This window comes from Beta vulgaris, chromosome 4, assembly GCF_026745355.1.
Source record: "Beta vulgaris subsp. vulgaris cultivar EL10 chromosome 4, EL10.2, whole genome shotgun sequence".
Lineage (NCBI taxonomy): Eukaryota > Viridiplantae > Streptophyta > Magnoliopsida > Caryophyllales > Amaranthaceae > Beta > Beta vulgaris.
Genome location: NC_079205.1, coordinates 3,824,213 through 3,846,020, shown reverse-complemented (window position 1 = coordinate 3,846,020; position 21,808 = coordinate 3,824,213). Strand labels below are relative to the sequence as shown.

At 36.1% G+C, this 21,808-nt stretch overlaps 1 protein-coding gene across 1 annotated transcript; it reads left to right on the top strand.

The window, feature by feature from the left end:
* The first annotated feature begins 20,226 nt into the window (after window positions 1-20,226).
* On the top strand, window positions 20,227-21,595 carry LOC104891692 (hypothetical protein). The gene is made up of 2 exons (XM_010677425.4): window positions 20,227-20,467; window positions 20,633-21,595. The coding sequence occupies exon 2, from the start codon at window positions 20,825-20,827 to the stop codon at window positions 21,368-21,370; it is 546 nt and encodes a 181-aa protein (XP_010675727.2). The 5' UTR covers window positions 20,227-20,467; window positions 20,633-20,824; the 3' UTR covers window positions 21,371-21,595.
* Window positions 21,596-21,808: the final 213 nt, after the last annotated feature.

Below are 21,808 nucleotides of genomic sequence, written 5' to 3'. Positions count from 1 at the left end.
AAAAGAGGTACTAAACTTTGCAAAGAAGTACGGTATATTCACCCAAGTTGTAAAGGTTGCACTTTGCTCACTTAAATTACAATAGCTTTTAATGCACGCGATGCGTGCAGATGACATTTCCCCCAAAATCAAACCACTACTCCCCCAATTATCATACCCATGTTTCTTAATTTCACGCAATATTTTTTTTCTCGCTCTGTTCAATTGAACATCATCTTCATCAATTTCCCCCAATTCAAACCACACGCTCGATTTTTTCTCTCTCTATTCAATTGACACCGTCGATTATTAACTGAGGATTATCTGAGGCAATTTGCAAAGTTGGCTTTGGCGGTCATGGAATTGGCTTTTGCTCAGCCCGTCATGGATCACTGAGCTTGCTTGCGGTCATGGCCCAAGGTTTGCAGTTTATGTTGAAATCCGATTATGGGCATAATTTTTTTATTTTAATATATGGGTTTAAGTAATTCTTTGATTTCCCCCAAATTCGAGCTCTCATATTATGTCTTAATTTTGTTTAATATTTCGGCACGAATATTTAAGTTATATTAACGAAATTTGATTATTTTATTTTAATATATGGGATTAAGTCTTTTTTTCTCAAATTCTTTTTAATATATGGGCACAAAAATAATTTAAGTTCTCATATTTTGTCTAAATTTTTTTTTATATCTAGGACACGAATATTGAAGTCATTTTTGACGAAATTTCATTTTTTCGACGATTTATGATGTAATTTTAATTTGAATATCAACTATCTTCAATTCGAATTAAATTTTAAAAATAAATTGTAATTTAAGTTAAATTTTTTTTTTGGAAAAAAAATATAACACAACACATATTCGTAAGAGTTACTGTAACTTGAGTTTAATTTTACTCGAACATAGTATATATTTTTAAGATTTATTGAATATAAAACACACATAATTTTATTTTCAATAACGAACTGCATACCTGATTAACGGTAAATAATCGACAAATTTCAAATTTCCGTATTTGAGAAAGTCGTGAAGCTCCAATCTATGAATATACTGATTTTTTTTTTGTTTGGAGTTTGTGTTTGTAATTGAGTCTGTGTTATGGAAAAATTGATTTGATAGTATGTTATCTCGTGTAATTTTTTTTTTTTTTGTTATTGTATGTAGTATTAACGTTTGGTAAGGTTGAATATTTTTTAATGGAAAGTTTATATGATTTAATCTTATATGAGTTGATTGGGTTCAAATTTGATTTGATTGATATATTTGTTTTGGCAAGTTTATGCATGGAATTGGGGTAAATTAGGTGTCAAGAGGGACATTTAAGTAAATTCCAAGGGGGACATCATTGCTCCCCCCTTGGCTTATATAATAGAGATTATGTTAAGTAATCTGTTAATTTCAAATAAAATCAATAAAGAAAAGGTTGCTTTGGCACTGAAAACGAGAATAATAATATTTTTCTCTCCTCCTCTCAAAACCATATTCACCACCTTCCATCCACCACTCCACCTTATGTCATTATTTTTTTAGGATCTTTTTTCTTTAACAACCACCCTGCATTTTCTTTTGTAACTTTCCTATCCCCTTCCTTCAATCAACCATGAATTCAGACGAAGAAAAGTATGTAAACTTAATCCTTTATGTTAATAATTCAGACAACAAAGGATGAGATCCGACGGAAAATAACCTCGCCGGCCAACACCGTCGTGAACTCCTCTCGCTCAGTCTATTCTACCTATCTCTCATCCGTCGCAGGATCGACTCCTCTTGTTGTCGTCTTCTCCCTTAATCAAGCCCTCTCATCTTGACGAACCCGACTCCTTTCACCTACTCGAATTTCTGGTTTGCTTGATGTGGGTTAGTTTCGATTTTCTTGTTTTTGTCGTTGAAGATGATTTACGGGGTTGAAGTTTGATTTTTCTAGGTTTTGGGTTCGATTTTGGGGATTTTGGTTCGTTTTGGTGGTTGTGGGGTTGGGATATTCGAATTTTTTGTGCTATTCTTAGATCCGATGTTGGACTTTTGGGGTTGGGATCCTCAAATTCTAATGTTTTCGATTGGTTCTTAGATCTGATTTTGGAGTTTGGTTTGAACTTTTTGGGTGTTTTTTTAATTTGGTTGGTGGTGATTGGTGGTGGTTGTGTGGTGTTCGATGAACAAGCAATGGTGAAGGTGGTGGTGGGTGTAGGTGATGGGCTGGTGGCCTAGTGGGGGGAGAAGGATAGAGGAAGACATAATATATTTGTTTAAAAATAGAAATGAAGATTTTATGCACAAATAATTTTTTACTATTATCTTATTAAAGTTAACAGCAAAAGTAACAAAATTTGAATTTGAGTACCCAAACGGCAACTTTAACAACTAGGGTGTGTAAACTGCAACTTTGGGCAAAGTTAAGTACCCTCTTTTATGCTTAACTCTATAAATTAGGGTGGATAACTTTCAGGGCTGCCCTCGCTTCGAGATTCGATCCATTCAAAGTTAGGAGTCCGAATCCTCTACGGCTTTGATAAACTTTACAAAGCGTTGTATCTTAATCGTACATTTTAAAATCAATGGCTCATATAGACTACCTTCCATCATGAATTAAGAGCTAGCCTTACCTGATATGAGTTAGGAGCTAGCCTATATGATATGAAAAAAGGAGCTAAAATCATTATCTAATTTGCTCTTGAAACTTCTAAAATACATATCTATACTTAGTCTAATTATAATTATCTAAAATTATTTTGTAGTATTTTCCAGGGATTACTAGCCCTTATTCCCAATAAATGATTGACGAGCTAAGAGATATGTGGGTGAATTATTTAAACAATCAAACACAAGACGATGGAGATTGAAGACGGCGGTCAAGTTTGAATTGTACATATTATTTTATTATGTTAGTTTTAGTAGCTAGCATTAGATTATAGAAACTTTATTTTAAGACATTATTATAAGAAATTGATGCTTTGAATAAAATTGATTTTGTATATAAATTAAATGTAGCTAATATTTTTTTGACATGATGAATAAAGCAATCCAGAATTTATATTTAATAATATTATTGTGGCTATTTATAAATTGTTATACAAATCTGTCAAAATAAATAAATTATTTTATTAAAAAAAAAGTATATATACAAGGAGCCGCAAATACATGCAGTATCATGTATGTATATTGTAACATATTACTTACAAAAAAACGTATAATAAACCTAAGAAACCGGTTGCGTTCAATAAATGGTTTCAAAGGGTAAGGTAAGGAGACTAATTATTAATGTTAAATGGTCTCCTAACCTCTTTACATATTATATATACACTTATCTAAGAGACTGGTTTTACCTGCCAAGTGATCCCCTAAATAAACAAAGAAACCAGTAGAGGTGATCATTTTGGCTCGGTCCGAACCGATTTCGGATCGGGTTTGGGGCTGAATCTTTTGCCCCGCGATTGGGCCCGGTCTGGGTTTTTTGGTTTTAGGCGGGCTTTGGCCAAGCCAAAATGACTTCTTAGTCTATTTTTTTGGCCCGACCCAATTTTGTCCTGAAAAGCCCACTAATTTTGGCTCGAAATAGTGGGCTTTGGGCACACAATGTTGATCTGGCCCGACCAACAAGCAAAATTTTAAGGTCGCGGCCTGCCCCGCCCCATGATCACATCTAGAAACCAGGCATTATAACCGGTCTCTTAACCTAGGACACATGTGAGATGGAGATGTGTTATAGTCCGATTTCCTAGGCTATTTTCAACTGGTTTCCTAGGCCTTTTTTGTAGTAGTATTGTTGGGAAGGGGAAAATATGGGTGGATTTTGATGAGAACAAATATGGGAGATTTTTTTTTAAAGATAATATATATACGAGCCATTGATATCTTATTCAATATTTGATATTGCTCAAACTTTACCTTATAGAGTTATTTAAGAACTCTATAGAATCCAAACACAAAAAAGTTAGAAGGTTATATTTGAACTTTTGACCTTGAGCAGTCGGTGGAATCTCTACTAGGTTGGCATGATAAAATGTGTGTTAAAAAACTTGAACTCGAGACTTCTCATTTGAAATATAAATATAAACAACTAATATATAATTTAATATTTCCTTTGTTTTTTTAATTGTTTTATATTGACTTTTGACACTATTTATTTAATGTAGTTTGACTGTCTTTGGTTATTTTTTCATAAGAGAAAACATAGTCGTAAACTTGTTAGGTTATTCTTAATATATATAATAAGAGGTTTTTAGTGTGTCGTTAAGGCACCAAAAATCGTTCTTCAAACAATAATTATAAAACCTAACAAGCAATTACTAAGAAACATACTAAAGGCAAGTCAAAGGTCGATCCACATGAAAATTGGGATTAATTAAAGTCTATCAAGTCTAAATAACATACTTGAAGGGTTTTTGGGAGGTTTAAAATGATTTTGTAACAACTACTAGCTAATATCATAGAACTAGCAAATAGCACGGGTTAAAACATTGTTACTAGTATGAATAAGAATGGACAATGTCGTTAATGTGATTGTGAAGCAAAGGAGACGATTATGCAACGTTTAGTTTTCTCTAAAATACTCGAGTCCTCTCTCAAATCAATTAATTAATCAAGAATAATCAACTAATAATCAATCAATTAAATCCTCTATCGAATGGTCCTTAGTCAATTGATTAATAGATTCAATAAAGGTTTTTAAACACTTATAATAAGGGTTTAAAGTATTTTATTATTGTTGTAAATTATAAAGGATTGATTGTGGATTTATATTGCATTGTTTTAGGCGGAGAATTCTCTTTAGGCGACTTTTAAGGTTGTGAAAGTGGTCTTTCGATTTGTCTACACAAGGTACGTACATACATATGTGTTGATTGAATTAGTATCATGTCCTAAAAATGATAATTTATGTAGTATCATGTATAAGAACTATTTTTAGTTTACATGTGATTTTTATTAAGTCGGATTTGTTTATTTATCTATTATGTAATACTCAACTTTGCTGATTACGTGCTCTTTGCGTGTGTGTTGATCATGACTATGCCTTATTGATCATTTGATGACTCTTTTGGTGAACAAACTTTAGGGATCAATAGTGCATCGTCATTTACTTGTTGAAGATGATGCATCATGGGTTTGGGATTGGAGAGCTTGTGTAGATTATTATCATATTTTTGACTTTACACTTTTCGTAGTTGACTTTGACTATTGTTGTTGACTTTGACTTTTGGGGTTGAATGTTTTATTTTTAAATTTTACTTACTATGTTTTCAGTTGCAAAGTTCTGAATAAGCCGATACGTTATCACACGAGCGATAATACTTTGATAATTATCTAAGTTTTATATTGAAAAGTTATTTTGGAAAATAGAAAATTGTCGAGGTGTTACATCAAAATTGTGTGCTGACAAGTGTGAAAGTTAAACTATTGCACTTGTTTAGATAGGAGGCTCCTTCTTAGCACATTTAGCTATTAGCACTGTTCGTGGGTTTGGTTGGTGCGGCTTGGGATGTCACTCAAACCGAACTGCAAATATACAATTTTTTTCAATCGAAATGCACCATTTTTTTTTGCCCAAACCAATTGAATTTGGACCACGCAAAACGATTTGGTGCGGTTTACTTTTTAACCATATTTCCATGCGTGGTATTAATTTTGTAATATAAGAATAGAAAACATTGGTATAAAATTGTTGATATACCAATACATGATTCTCAAATATTAGATAATAAATATAAAGCTAATGAGTGGAGGTCGAAGGAGCATATAAGTGAGGGAGGCAGGATATTACAAGGAGGAGCAGATGTAGGGATGACAATGGGGCGGGTCTGGGTCGGGTCCATGACCCATTGCCATCCCTAAGCAGATGACTAATAAATGATGAGTGTAAAGACCAAACCTAATCCTCGTATTAACTTGTATATAGTCGTATTATCTCGTATAGTCATATGATTGTGAGTTTGTTAGTGTTTTTTTTTAAAATCAAAATACTTTTTTTTTTAAATCATATAAATTTGCAATTTATAATGCCGTTTACAAAACTTCAAAGTTAACTCAAATCACAAACGAAACCACAGTTTGCTTGAAATATTAAATCAACCCATTGCAAACTAACCAACACGACGAAAAATAATATAGTTATAATTTAATACAATCTAGACCACACATTTAACATCTCCTAGTAGATATTGGATCCCAAAATTCCTAAAATGAAGGTGAAAAATAGAAAAAAAGATGCCAAGATCTAAAAAAGTTCCACAACTCACATGACTATAAGTCATAACTCCATGAGTCATGATATCAATATGTCCATCTAGTATGATTCTATTCTAGCTTTATTTCTTTCCTTTGTCGTTCCCACAATTCCCAACCCCCGCGTCTTTTCGCTCTTTTTCACTCCTCTTTCAAAACTCAAATATCTCTCTATTTTTTTTCCCATTTCATTTCCCTCCATCTCCACTTCCCGCTTCTCTCAAAATTTCTCTATAAAACCCTCTTTCTCCCTTCCTCTCATAAACCCACCATCCAAACACTCCCTTAAATGCTTGTCTACATACATCTCGGATTGTAATAACTCTATCTTTAACGTTTAATTAAAGCTTTCCTTGTTCACCAAAAAAAAAAAAAAACACTCCCTTAAAAAAAAAAAACCCCTTCTCTTTCTCTCTCTCCTCAAAAAATGAAGAGAAGACACCGAGTTCACTCACCCAAAACTCACCGATTCAGCAAGTACTTAAAACCCGGCGCTCTTGCTCGTCTCCGAGATTCCAGAATTCAATCCCATTATTTCCTCACTCACCGAGTCAACTCAGTAACTCGGTCCTTACCACAATCACCCACTCCCCCTCACGTGGATTCCCAGACTGAGTTCGTCCTCCCCGAGTTCCCGGATTTGGATCGTGGTAGGCCCCACTGTTATGGGAGGAAGAAACTCGCCGCCGCTGCCACCGTTACCAAAGCTTCTTTTATGACTAGTGTTTCAGAGAATACTAATGATTCTTTTATTAGTGTTGTTAACACTAATTTACTTGTTCATTGAATAAAACAGTGGGTTTTTTTTTTTTTTTTCAGTGGGAGGAGGGTGGGATTGTTGTAGGGTGTATTGTGTTTGATTAGTTAATGTAATCATGTATGTGAATGAATATACTGAAAAATATATATATTTGTGAACTATGAATTGATTGATTTACTGTTGATTAAATCTAAGATATATTGTTGATTTTGTGGCTAAATCTACATCTGATAATTAAGCTGTGAAGTTGATCTGTTGAATGTACATGTGTTGATTCTTATTTATTTTGATTTGTTAGATTTGGTTGAAGTTCTAGTCTTTATAGCAAGAAGTTAGTCTTCTTTAGTGATTGCTTGTGAATCTATGATGTTGAAATTGAATGAGCATTTTTGGGTTTTGATGTTCAATTTTGATCTTGAATGCTAATTCTTTAGGGTTTGTGCTTTGTAGTTTTGATTCTTTGAGATATTAGTATTGGTTTTTGGCTGAATTTTGGAGGGAGATGGATGTTTTTAGCCAATATCTTGTTAATTTCTACCACATTTGGAAACTTGACAAATTGTGGTGGACTAATTGAAACTTTTAGAGGTTTTGTTATGATCTTGTTAATAGGATTACTTAATGCTATACTATTTCGATATTGATTACAGTGAGTTTGGTTTGATTATCGTTTTGTTTTGGTAGCCCTAATTGGTATCTACCACAAAGAGTACTACACCCTTGATCATGAAATATCGTTTGCTTGTTGAACCCTGTGAATTGCGTGAAAGTAGGATATCCATTGGAGGATCTCCTTCAGATCGCCTAACATGTTAAATTGGGTGATCTCACAACTTGCTCCTAAGTCTTTTGTATATATTGTCAGTATGATCTAATATCTATCAATCATGAGCGAGTTTGGATTTGTTTCCTGCATGCTAGTGTTTAGTCGAATGTGGTTAGTAGATGGTAATGTATGTTGCTGTCCTAGCTCCTGTAAACATGAAACGGGTTTTCCATTGTTCATATATCTCCTGCAGTACTAGGAGAGGAGGGATGCCTTGTTAGTAACATATGAAGGGGCTTTAGTCTAACTAGTCCATTCTTCATAGTTCATGGTCTAGTCGTTTCCTCGTTTGTTTTCTTTATCTTCTTTATCTGTGGGACTTAAGTTAGAGGATGCCACAAGTATCTTAGGAATATGAAACAGAATAATTTTGATATCCATGCATATTGAAGCTTCAGCTCTTTCCACTATGTTTTTCTTTCTTACTTTCCTAGAACCAGGGTTTGAAGGGAGCCTTTCTTTCCTGGAGATGTCTTGCTACAGCAGTTTTCGGATTTCTGAATGAAGTAATAGTTAGCTGAACCTCAGATGATTCTACTAAGTAAGTTCAAGATAACTTGTGAATTTTGCTATTGCTCTCTTTTGTAAACTATGCTCGATGATCTTATTGAACAAACATCTGCATTACATTAATCCCTTCTGTTATATGTCATTCAGTTTCTTGTCTTGGAGTTGATGTTTAAAAGGATGGTCTGATGTTATTTTCCTTGTAAGTTTGATTAACATATGTTAGTGAATAACTTTTTTTCTCTGTATTTGGTGTTAATTTTCTTGTTTGTATCATATTTGTTAGTGTTGGTTCCTGCTTGAATCTGTTGCAATGGATATTTACTATCTTACAATGTGGTTTAAGGGGATGATCAAACTGGTTGGATATTAGGATCTATGCTTCGGAGTGGTCTTGAGTATTAACAAGGTCGTCAACCTTTAAATTCATGAGCTTACATTGTTGGTAGCATATAGACTGGTGGTATTGAGGGAATCCTTGGTGCTCCTATGACTAATTGCTAGCTGCTTGGTTCTGTTCTGTGCCTGTGTAGCTGTCTTTGCTCAACATGGACTTGGCTCTTATGGTGCAGAATGAGATCGACTGCACCATAGGTAATTTTTTGTTCAGGTTCAGAAAAACTTCTAAACCTTGTCTTATTTAATGTCAGCAATTTTCTTGTTCAAGAGAACATAGTATGTTGCTATGCATGTCAAAGGAGAACGTTTTTTGCTTTTCCAAGGGTACTTCAGGAGATGAGATCACGAGAGTGCCAAGTCTGTGTTATTGTGAGATATCATTTACTGATTCCATCTTCAGTCTTCACATCATCACATGCATGTTCAAATTGTCATGCCTATTTTCCAACTCAAGTTGTGATTTATAACTAGATCATGGTGTGGATATGATGGGATAGCCAATATGATCTCTTGCTCCAACTATTAATTGCACAGCCAATCCTCTTGCCATCTTTATCTGGTTACTAACTCATACCATTATGGCATATTGTCATTGAACAAATGATTGTGTTTCTTGAACTTGCAGAAAGGATAGTGTATGAACCTTAATATATGTCCTTGGGTGTCTTACTAAATTTTTTCTGTTCGACTGTTCCTAATACTACATACAACTTTCCATGCTTTGCATGAAAAATATCAACAGTCACCTTTTATTAGAAAGATAAAGGAAGAAAATTGCTTTGAGACTAGTGTAGCATAATATCTGGTTTATGGTGCGATGCCAATCTTTTTCACCTGTTCCTGTATATTCGGTCAAGGTCTCTTTCTGTGGTCTAGTAACCGTTTTTTCACAGGGCTCATGAGGAGGAATTGTTCTGCTGCAAATTGACTATTTTGTCCAGATGAAGGCACTTCTGAGCTCTGAAGTTGGATTTTAGAAACAAAAACCTATAGGCTATAGCTAGACATTAACATACAAAGATTTTCTGAAGCTCAGATTACATTGGCTTCTACTCAACCAGCAACTGGTAAGGTCCCATGGGATCTTCAGAGTAAGCTGATACATATGAGCTTTATAACTTAAAATTGTAGCTTTGGAAGGACCAACACATCCAGCAGCTATAGAGCAATCATGAAGAACTTCATTCTATAAGGCTTGAAGACTGAACCAATCATCTGCAAGAACAACATGACATGTAATTTCAACTTGCTGAATTGTGAGAAAATAGGGAAGCTACAGGTCAAGAAGGCACTAATAGTAGAAGATATGTGATGTTTTTGTTGTAGTTTTTGCGAAGATGGTATGTCCAATCTCTATCTCTATATATATATGTTTGTCTTACAAATCTGGATGTGCTCTTTAAGATATGAAACTTTCGTTTGTCATTTATGTATCTGCTACAAATTTCCTACCACAGCATCTCTGAGACTCAAAAAGGTAACATAGTATGTTAATTCAGGTGCCAGATACATCAACCTTTAGAAACGATTTTACATGTAAAGTACTCATTGTTAGGTATTTAACAGTTAGATTTTTAGTCATAATTTTTCTAGATGCCAAGAGAGGGATTTGACACACAAACATGTAGATTTTGAGGGATTTAAAAAGAGTACTACATTAAATGAATTTGTTTCTTTCCCTGTACAGTTCACTAACATATGTTGGTTAATAGCTTTTTTTGCTTGGTATCTGGTGTGATTTTTCTGGTTTCTATCATTTTAGACACCAAAATTTTTATTGATCATGGTTTTATAATTAAGATAGGATCTCTCTAGATATTAATCTTATCATCAAATATGTGATGTAACTGCTAAAATTTTAATGTTTACAATCATATTCGCTATTATTGGCTCCCACTTGAATCTGTTGCAATGATTATTTACTAACTTACATTGTTATTGAGGTGGATAATCAAACTGGTTCGACATTCTTTTAGGTTCAAAACTAGTTAAAACCTTCTTTTGTTTATTGTCAGGAATTTTCTTGTTCAAGAACATATAGTATGATGTTATGCACGTCAAAAGGAAAACATTTTTTTTTCTTTACCAAGGGTACTTCAGGGGATGAGACTCGAGAATTGAGAGTGCCAAGTCTGTGTGTTATGGTGATATATCGTAGGTTGAAACCACCTTCAGTCTTACTTGTAAGTTTTATTGAATTGCCATGCCAATTCTCCAATTCAAGTTCTGATTTCTAACTAGAATACTAGATCATGAATTGGATTTGATGGACAGTGCCAATTGTGATCTCTTGCTTCTACTATTTCAATTATGCAGCACATCCTGTTATGCGGAAGCGTTAAATAAACCAACAAGAATTCACAACAACCAAGCACACACACAAGAAAACAAGAAAGCGAATAAATGAACACACAAGATTTAACGAGGTTCACTATCAATGTGATAGCTACGTCCTCAAGGCAGGGAAAAAGATCGCTTCACTATGAACGAGACGATTACAAATACAATAGGCAAGATTCAATTGAAAAGGTTTCTAATTGAATCTCAAAGACTCTCTCTAATCTCCTCTATTGTGTTTTTCTCTAATCTCTCTCTCTAGTATTTTGTGGTTAAAAGCCCTAAATATGACAAAACATATTTATATGAAGTCTAAGATACAAGCCCTAAGTCGTAAAATAAAACCGAGTGAAGAAATCGCCCTCGCGCTCGCGAAAAACAGCCCAGATCGCGACCCGCGACAAGCGTCGCGACTCGCGAACCCCTCGCGATGGCCTCGCGATACTCGTCGCGACTCGCGACGAGCCTCCTGCCTTGCTGCTGCTCGCTGCTCCAAAAACAGTCTCGTCGCACCTCGCGACACATGTCGGCGACTCGCGACCGAGCTATTCCTTTTTGGTTCAGCTCCTTCGCAAGTCACATCTCACAAATCTCCACCTTGACTTGCATCTACTACACAACTCCACCTCGAAAACCATCAACCCAGCATGTACCTCTGCAACAGTACGCAAGATACTCCTTTCCCTTCCGGCTCATCATCTTTACCCGATGCCAGCTTGCCCTCATATGAGTCTCACCCAATCTCGCCAAGATCGCTGACCACTCATCATGAACGACCCGGTCTCACAGCATATGAGACCTATGTTGCGCATTCACCTGAAACCCAATTTATTACCCGTCGGAAATCAAATCGCCTTCACTGAACCGCAAACACACTAGCTCCACCTTAATCAAGACGAGCCAGTACCCTGCCAGTTGCTCCAACTAGAGCCATTTGCACTTACGTCTAAGTACCAAAACAAATCACCCTTGGCGCAGGGGAACTTCCGTCAAGTTCTTCTATGCTCGCGCCGGAGCACTCCACCCCGTTCTCACTGGAACGCAGGCAACTCCTCCTGGAGTTCCAATCTAGCTACCTCTTGGTGACTTCTCCCAGAATCACCTCTCAACCCAACACTCCCTGGCAAAGACATGTCGCTCGAGATCCCATAGCTATAAGCTGGCACACAAGTATCGATAGAACCGAACCTTATCATACCAATCTGCTGCTGAGAGACCCTTGGTTGTTCTTCTTGATGACCCTCAGTTTCAACCAGTTGTGTAGAAGTTCCCACAAACTCTACCTCACTGTTGACACTCTCATCCTCAGCCCAAGTATACTCTCAAACCCGGTTGTTGAACTCATTCTCGTTGACTCCGACCCTCAACATGTGTAGAAGCCCCCATAAGCTCCACCTCACACTCAAGACCATCATTTTTCAACCCAGAATGCAGCTTCAACTCAGAATCATCTCTAGCCAGTGCTGTACCCTGCAAATCATACAAGTTACCCACACCTGACTTCACGCCACGAAGTAACTCACAAGAACCCTTCACCACACGCAAAACTCCATCCCCTCCTTGGAATCGAAAACCCTTACGGTCTAACATCCCAAGAGATATAAGATTTCTCTTAAGTTGTGGAACATGCCTCACGCCTCTAAGATCCTTAACTCTCCCATCATGCATTCTAAACCTCACAGAGCCTACTCCAACCACCTCACACACCGTATTGTCACCCAAAGTAACACTACTCTTGCATAAGCTATAGGTCGAAAACATCTCCTTGTCAGAACACATATGTGAAGAACATCCACTATCAAGAACCCACTTATCTTCTAAGCGTTTCTCCTCATGGACAATTAGAGCTAAATCCTCCTCAGAATCGTAGTCAACCTTATTTTGTTTTGCAAAAGAAGCCGAACCATCCTTCTTAGGACATTCACTCTTCCAATGACCCGGTTCTTTACAATAATGGCAAAGATCACTACTTTTAGGGCCCTTCGACCTAGGTTTTCTCCTATCCCTACTCGAATCTCCCTTATTTTTCTCGCATTTGCTACCAAACCTGCAGAATAATCACGATCCTCTACCATATCACCAGTTGCTTTATGACGCAATTCCCTAGTGTAAAGTGCCGACTTTACCTCCTCTAGGGACACAGTGTCTTTTCCAACCACAAAAGACTCTACAAAATGTTCATAGCTACTTGACAATGAAACCAACAATATCAACGCAGCATCCTCATCCTCAATCTTAACATCTAAATTACGCAAGTCCAGTAAAATAGAATTCAAACGATCGAGATGATCTTTTAGGGACATACCTTCTCTCATGCGTAGGCCAAACAACCTTTGCTTCAATAGCAATTTGTTTGTGAGCGACTTTGTCATGTACAAGCTCTCCAGTTTCAACCACAAACCTGCAGCCGTGATTTCATCTGCAACCTCTGTGATGACATCGTCCGCCAAGCATAGCAAGATAGTGGAGTGTGCTCTTTCCTCCATAGATTCCAACTCAGCCTCAGTTAGACCAGTCAGATTTCCCTCTTTTGATGTCGTTGTGAAACCCTTAATCAATGGTTTCCAGATACCTTGTTGTTTCAATAAAGCTCTATCTTTATCTGCCATAGCCCAAAACTATTCCTTCCCGTAAACTTGTCGATCTTTAAGGTTGTTGTTGCCATGTCCCAAAAGCGATTAACCCCGGTGTTAACCTGTAGCTCTTGATACCACTTGTTATGCGGAAGCGTTTAATTAAACCAACAAGAATTCACAACAACCAAGCACACACACAAGAAAACAAGAAAGCGAATAAATGAACACACAAGATTTAACGAGGTTCACTATCAATGTGATAGCTACGTCCTCAAGGCAGGGAAAAAGATCGCTTCACTATGAACGAGACGATTACAAATACAATAGGCAAGATTCAATTGAAGTTTCAATTGAATCTCAAAGACTCTCTCTAATCTCTCTATTGTGTTTTCTCTAATCTCTCTCTCTAGTATTTTGTGGTTAAAAGCCCTAAATATGACAAAACATATTTATATGAAGTCTAAGATACAAGCCCTAAGTCGTAAAATAAAACCGAGTGAAGAAATCGCCTCGCGCTCCGAAACAGCCCAGATCGCGACCCGCGACAAGCGTCGCGACTCGCGAACCCTCGCGATGGCCTCGCGATACTCGTCGCGACTCGCGACGAGCCTCTGCCTTGCTGCTGCTCGCTGCTCCAAAAACAGTCTCGTCGCACCTCGCGACACAGATGGCGACTCGCGACCGAGCTATTCCTTTTTGGTTCAGCTCCTTCGCAAGTCACATCTCACACATCCTTTTGCCATCTTCACGCATTTCCTAACACACATTGTGACATTATTTGCAATGAACAAGTGATTGTGTTTCTTGAACTTGGGAGAAAGGGCAGTATATACTTCTGTATGAACCTAATTTTATTCCCTTGGGTGTCTAAGGATCTTTTATATTTCCTATTCCTAATGCTACATATAATTATATATAACTTTGTTGCATGGCAGCCATGTCTTTCATGACAAAATTATCAACACAGCCACCTATTATTAGAAAGATAAAGAAAGAGAATTGCTTTGAGATTAGTGTATAGCATAATATCTGGATATGGTATGGTTCCAAGCTTTTTCACCTTTCCTGCATATTGGATCAAGGTCTTTGTCTGTGGTAGAGTAATCATAGTTTTCACAGGGCCTTTCAGAACGACTGTTCTGCTGCAACTTGACTACCCTGCCAGACGAGGGCACTTTTGAAGGTAGATATTAAAAGCAAAAACCTATAAAAAGAAACTCTGAAGCTCAAACTATGTTAGCTTCTACTTAATTGGTACCTAGCAAGGTTCCCGAGGAACTTCATGGGAAGCTGAATATTTTGAGGTTTATATGCAAGGATAACAAATTTATCAGTTAGGAAGCAATTATGATGAAATTCAGACTGTAAGGCATAATGATTAAACTTCTCTGCAGCACAACCTGACATGAAATTTCAATATGGATGTTGTAGAGGATGGAAACTAGGGAAGTTACAGGTCAAGAAGGCATTAACTAGAAAATTTATGATGGTTTTCACACATCATGATTGGCGGCGACTCAGATGGCATATGACAAACTACCATAGGACACTGGAGAGTGGGTTCCAAGAGATCATATCTCTTATGAGTTATGAGGTAACTCGTTCTAGTGTTTTCGTGCATTTAATATTTTTTGCTAAGATGGTATGTCCAATTCCTCTCATTCTTATATTTATCGTGTAAATCTTTATAATTGTGCTCATTAAGATATGAAACTTTCGTTTGTCATTTATTTATCTGCCACAAGTTGTCAAATATTGTACAACAGCATCTTTGAGACTCAAACAGTAAGATTGTGTATTAATTCAGGTGCCACTACTTCACCTTGATTTAGATGGGCCTTTTAGTTTCTAAACTACATGCTTCAATTCGGAGTGTTAGTTTCATTTTCCTTGTCACTCCATAGAGATACATGTATAAGATGCATTAAGGCTGAAACAATCTCATTGCATGTGTATGTCCACCAATGTTCTGTCCAGATGTCTTATCTTTGTATTACTTACATGAAGCCATGTACCTCTTTTTGTTCTTTTAAATGTGAAGAAAATTTGGTAAACTATCTTATTTAAGCTATTCAGTGATGAACGATAGTAGTATTCAAGCATGTCAGTGCCTGATATATGAACTTGATTCATGGCACCTTACAGCTTTACCTGATTCTGCTTAGTATACATAGCTTACAGCAGTCAGCATGGGTAACAGCACGATGCTGCTCGATTTTTGACAGTATTCGTTTGCTTTCTCGTAGAGTTGAACATAACACAATGTGTTCTGTAAAATTATTACTCATTAGTACTAAAAAATCTGTGTGGCATTCACTGCCGCCTGCCGGTCTCAAGCCCGGATAAAGGAGGAGAGTTGCGGTAGGTTTGGGGTGGCCAGCGTAAAACATAGCCCCATATCATGACCTCTTGACGATGCCATCTCCTCTGGTCACGATTCCAGTTGACGATTCATGTTAACCGACCCCAAATCACCTTGGTTTCTGTGATCTAACAAGAGATAAGAAAGTAGTGGACTGTGGATTCACTGAAGCTGAAGTTACTGATTTTACTCTACAGGCTCATTGTAGGTAATTAATAGTTAGATATTTAGTCGTACTGTTGTTAGACGCCAAAAGAGATGATTTAACACAAACATGTAGAGTTTGTGGGTTTTAAAACAGAGTATTCTTAAGAGTTTTAGTTGCAAATAAATACAGACATACGCATTTGCTGTAATACGTTCTCATGTATAAGTAGGGACATGGTAGAACCTCCATTTCCTATTACCTGTCCACTCAACTAACTTATTTCATTTTATCTGCCATATAAAGTACCATTACACTATTATTTGTCCTACAAACTTCTGTTCTGTAAGATTGATTTCTAAGAAGATATTTGCAAGTATTCACAATCAGAATTTGTGACTAGTAAACTGCTGGAAGTGACAAGTAAGGTGAAGCTAGAAGTTAAACTGCATTTACACCCCAAATTAGTACACACGCATAACACACGTCAGTAAGAAGAGAACCATACTCACGATGAACATGAAGGACTAGCTTATGTACACAGAGATCAATACCAATGAACATGTACCAACTAGAGATGCATATATGTTCACTTGGCCTTTTATCCATGTACATATGTTCATTTGGTTTGTTATCCCCGTATATTTGACTTGTTATCTATGTACATATGTGCACCATGCTCTATGTACTAGCGTTTGCACCATCTAAGCTTTGCGTTTACACCATCAAGCATTACCCTCATAAGTTAAACTTAGTTGTTAGTGACAGAGTATTTTGTTGCTTTCAAGTTTCAAGTGTCAAATCCAAAAGTAGAGAAATCCTAATTTCGTTCTAGTTCAATCACAAGTTTGCCTCTATATATCAAGTTGTTGTTTGTTCACTTCTCTTTCATTGCTTACAGAAATCATACATGCTAACTTTTAATAATTGTACGACTGATCGGGTTCAATCAATCTATATCTTCTTCATGGTGAGCTCAAGATGTTTTAGGTGGAAGACAGTCATGAAAAATTTGGCTGCTTGTAACTTGTAAGTAGACCTGGTTATTGCGGGTTGGATCAGGGTCAATATGGGTCGGAAGCTGGTCGGATCATAAGAGGGTCGCCTCATAAAGGGTCGGTAGCGAGTTGGGCCAAATGGGTAGCGGATCGATAATGGACGGGCCGGCAAACGAACAAGAAAAACAAGGAACAAAGAGAGTCAAAAGTGAATTTAAATGAATACGGTTTCGAATATATAATTGTTTTTGCAAAACCTATTTTATTTTTCAAAATTATTGGGTTTCTTTATCGGTTCTATAATAGCTTTGTCCAATAATGATCCTATGCAATAAAAACTCTGTAAAATTTGACCATAACTCTTTAACCATTGGACTACCCTATCCAATAACCATGTCTAATGGTAAGTGATTGGAAGCATCAATGATGATATTCAAGGTATCAGTCTCTTGTTTCTTGTTAGCTAGACTTTTAGTGAAACATCTTGATTTGATAGTTGGCCGTGTGGTAATGAATCATGTGGTTCAGATTATGCAAATCATGAATCATTTTTGGAATCTATTGTCATTTGCAACTATTGTAGAGGACAATAACAAAGTTTTGTCTTCAGCTAACGTAGTTGATGAACGGACATGAACTCTCTAAGGATTATTTTTGAGACAGTTGTAACTAGTCTTTGCCTCTTTGCTAACTCTTTATGAACCCAACGACGACAAGTCAAGAATACTTTTAATAGAAAACATACTTAAAAATTAAAACACGTTCTTAATATTATTATTTGTTTCATTAAGGTACTTCACATTTAGAAAGTAGATAAAATGTTTAGGTGCTATTACATCTTTTTCATTTATTTTATTGTTGAAACTCATTGAAAGCCTATTTGTGAGTGTCCTACGTTGGAGAAAGAGGAGAGATTGATACACTGTATAAGGTAGAAGGGTTACTCTTACTATAACCAATTGGTTTTAGTATGGAACCTTCTTTGAGCTTATAAAGTGGACCAAATTTTTCTTCCTTGCTCGGAATCTTTCCTCCTCCTTATTCTGGTCACTCAGACCCGTTTCGTATTGTTTCTAAATTTAACTCCTATCATATACATCTATCATATAGTTGCTCTTTCTCTCCAAAATTTTTGCTCCATTTTCCTTTATAGTGTGTCCCAAAAATCATTCTTTTTTTTCCCTTTTTTGTTGAACTTTTTTCCCATCCTATGTGTTCCGGTATGGAATAAATGGTAAGGTGTGAACCGGTATGTCCGTATATAAGACGGTTTGGTTTCCTGCAAAGAGAACACGTAAACCTCGGGGGTTAATAAGAGGAACATCCCTCCGATGCCAAAGTCAGTAATGGGTAAACCGGTAGCTCTCAAGTAGAGTATGATTATGTTTGTGAACGTACCTTATGACTCAGATCTACGAGTATCTATAGGAGCCGGCAAGAGTCATTACTCAAGTAGGACTTTGCTCCTATTGGTTAGACGTAGATATATTCCTTTGGGATATACTTTTATCCTATATTGATATTTATCTTTAGGCCCGTAGGCACATTTAGATAGAAACTGTATCGAACCCAAGCCCATGGATGATGGTCCGGGGAGGAGTACCGTCTTGGTATTCTAATGGAACCGGTATGACAAAGTCAATCGGTTCCGTAGTAAGTGTACTGACCATGACGATACATATCGATCTAGGTGGACCCGTATGAAACTTAGTCAGTCCCCATACACTATATAATATAACATAAATACATTTTTCATCCTCACTAATAGAGAAATTGTATTTAGGCGTTATTATACATGTGATTTGTTTAGTTTGCTATTGAGTTTCTTTAAAAAAGATGGTTTGTCTTGACTATGGATCTTGGGTCCAGAGAAGGTCCCAATCAGCAAACATATCCCAGGAACTTTAGAATTGTGAGCCGCCTTTTATGTGTATAGACATTAATATAATCATGGAAATTAATATAATATAGTTCTACTCACATCTACATCGTGGGAAAATCTGGTGGATTCCTTAGCATATTGCTGGGATTCATATGCTACTTGGATGTAAAATTATAAATAAATGCAAGCTTTAAGAAATTTGACTCAGTCATTAGGGTTTTATCATCTGCTTGGCTGCTAGTAGTTTTCTTCCTACTGTGGTGAATTGCCCCATGCATTGAACTTTCAATGTGTAAATTACATATAGTTAAGGCGGCTAGTTGTGTAGAGGATTAAAGCACATGTCTTTTTGTATATATTAATATCTCCTTTCTTCCCTTTTCTACTTAACTAACCAAACTGATCATCGAAGTACAATCACCACAAATACTCCTTCCGTTCCATATTATTTGACCAATTATTTCACTTACTTACATTTCTATTGTCTTTTGGTTTACAATACAATGCAGTGATGCACTTGCTAATAATAGTCCATTTTTCACTTTCAAATACCAACATGTTAACTGACATTTTCTAAGAGGTCGTTTGGTTCACTTTAAATTCTACTGGAATTTGGATTTTCTAGGAAGTACAAAATAGGATAGTTGTTTGGTATGCAGAAAATAGAGAATTCATGGGAAATAGAATTTTCAAGGAAATGGAAATTCCTATGAAGTGTAGGAAATTAATCACCAACCTTCCTTGATGATTAGAAATTCCTCTGTCAATTACAAATTCCTATGCTCAATCAAATACCAAAAACCATTTCCTAGGAAATAGACAAGGGAATTTACTTCCCATGAAATAAGACTTCCCATGGGAATTAAGTTCCAACGTTAACCAAACGAGCTCTAATTATTTTTGCATAATCTTAACGAAATTGAGTACTAAACATAGGGAGTAATATTTGGTAAAGAATCAAGATATGATGCATGAATTTTTTTGGTACATATTTTTCTATAAAAGAAAATAATCTGGTAAAACAGGAAATAATCATATGAAGCAACTGGGAAAATGTGGTTAGGACCAGATTAATTCTTTCCTTTTTAAATAAATTTCCAGCTTAATAATAGAAATGCCAATACAATTTTAAATTAGGCCCTTAACAACTAATCAACTATAATATGCCACTACTAAAACTGACAATTTTTAAAGAAAAAGGTGTACAAATCTGAATAAGCTATGTACATTATTGAAAAAGTCTATATATTCTTTCTATTGTTTAAGCTTTTCATTGAATAGTACTAACTTAAAAGTTTGTCCTCTTTCTTATATATGTCTTGTAAATGTCTTGTATGGGATCACTCAAAGAAAACATTTTTGACTGCTTTATAATTTTCCCAGTAAAACCATGCTGTAAAAAAGTTGAAATTTAAGGCACATCAAACAACAAGAAGCTCTTTAAATCAGCAGTGAGCTCAGAAGATCAGATTCAGGTCCTTAGATCTTATAGGAAAAACTTAATGCTTGAATTTAATAAAATAGATATCTTCTTCTTCTTCTGCTGTTTTTTTTTACTGAATCTATAATGTTATAAGTTATTACTTAAAGACTTTTGGAATCTCTTAGTTATATAATTTATATTATGTACTTTCCTGCAGATCATACAATTGTAGGAAACTTTGTTTAATGCTCCTCTTGCACTATTTGCTTCTGAATTATAGCTGGCAAATCCAAAAAGAAGCTGCAATAATTAAAGCCTTTGATTTTGTTCTCTTCAAATTCTGAAACTTTGAAGGCAGAAACATTAAAGAAAGTATTGAGAGGTTATTTCTTTGGTGTGATTGAAAACAATGGAGAATAGGTATTGGGTGCCATATGTAAGTGAAGAGTTACAAGAGGAAGAGGTGTGGGCAGTGAAGGAGGAGACTGCAACTGGCTTCAAGGTTGGTGAACTGAATGATGGTCCTAGAGCGAGTCGACGCTCGATCTCAAGACGGCTTCCAAGTGCATCAAGAATGATTCCAGGAGCTCAAAAACATCAGCACAATGATAACAGTAATGAGTCTAAAGTGGTGCAGAGTTCAGCTCCTGTGAACATCCCTGACTGGTCTAAAATCTATGGTAAAAGCCCAATAGAGAAGAATAATGGCAGTTGTGATAATTATTATGTGGTGTGTGATGGTGCAGGGAGTGATGAGAATAATGAAGATTATGAGGATGATGATGATGATGATGATGATGATGGTAGATTGCCTCCACATACATGGTTGGCTAAGAAGCTTGCTAGGAGTCAGATTTCTTCATTTTCTGTTTGTGAAGGTGTTGGGAGAACTCTGAAAGGAAGAGATCTTAGTAGGGTGAGAAATGCTGTTCTGTCAAAAACTGGTTTTCTTTGATTTGTGTCAAATTATGCAAATATTAAGTACATCATCATGTAGTGTTATTTTGTAGTTTCTTGCTTGTAGCTTCTCTTGCAGGTTCTTTTTTAGTTGAAGTTGGGAATGATATTTTGTATAGTTGGGTAGATTTTAGTTCAATTCTATAAGTTGTAAGCAATGGATTAAGTTGTATATTTTTTGTAACATTCAGGTATTGAAGCATGGTTTCCTTTATGTTCTTCATTCTGGATTTCCTATGATTTTACTGGTGAAATTGAATTGAGATTGCTAACTAAACGATAGTAACATATTTTGAAGGTCTTAAAAATACTTCCGTGTTAGGGTTGAAACATGAATAGACTACACTATTGTATTAGGATGTTCGAAAAGGGTTTTGCTATTTGATGCTCTAAAATTTTCTACTAACGTCCTAAATACAATATTTTTATAATTTAC

Coding starts and splice junctions, on each gene's coding strand:
- LOC104891692 (XM_010677425.4), top strand. CDS start 20,825: ATGGAGAATAGGTATTGGGTGCCATATGTAAGTGAAGAGTTACAAGAG.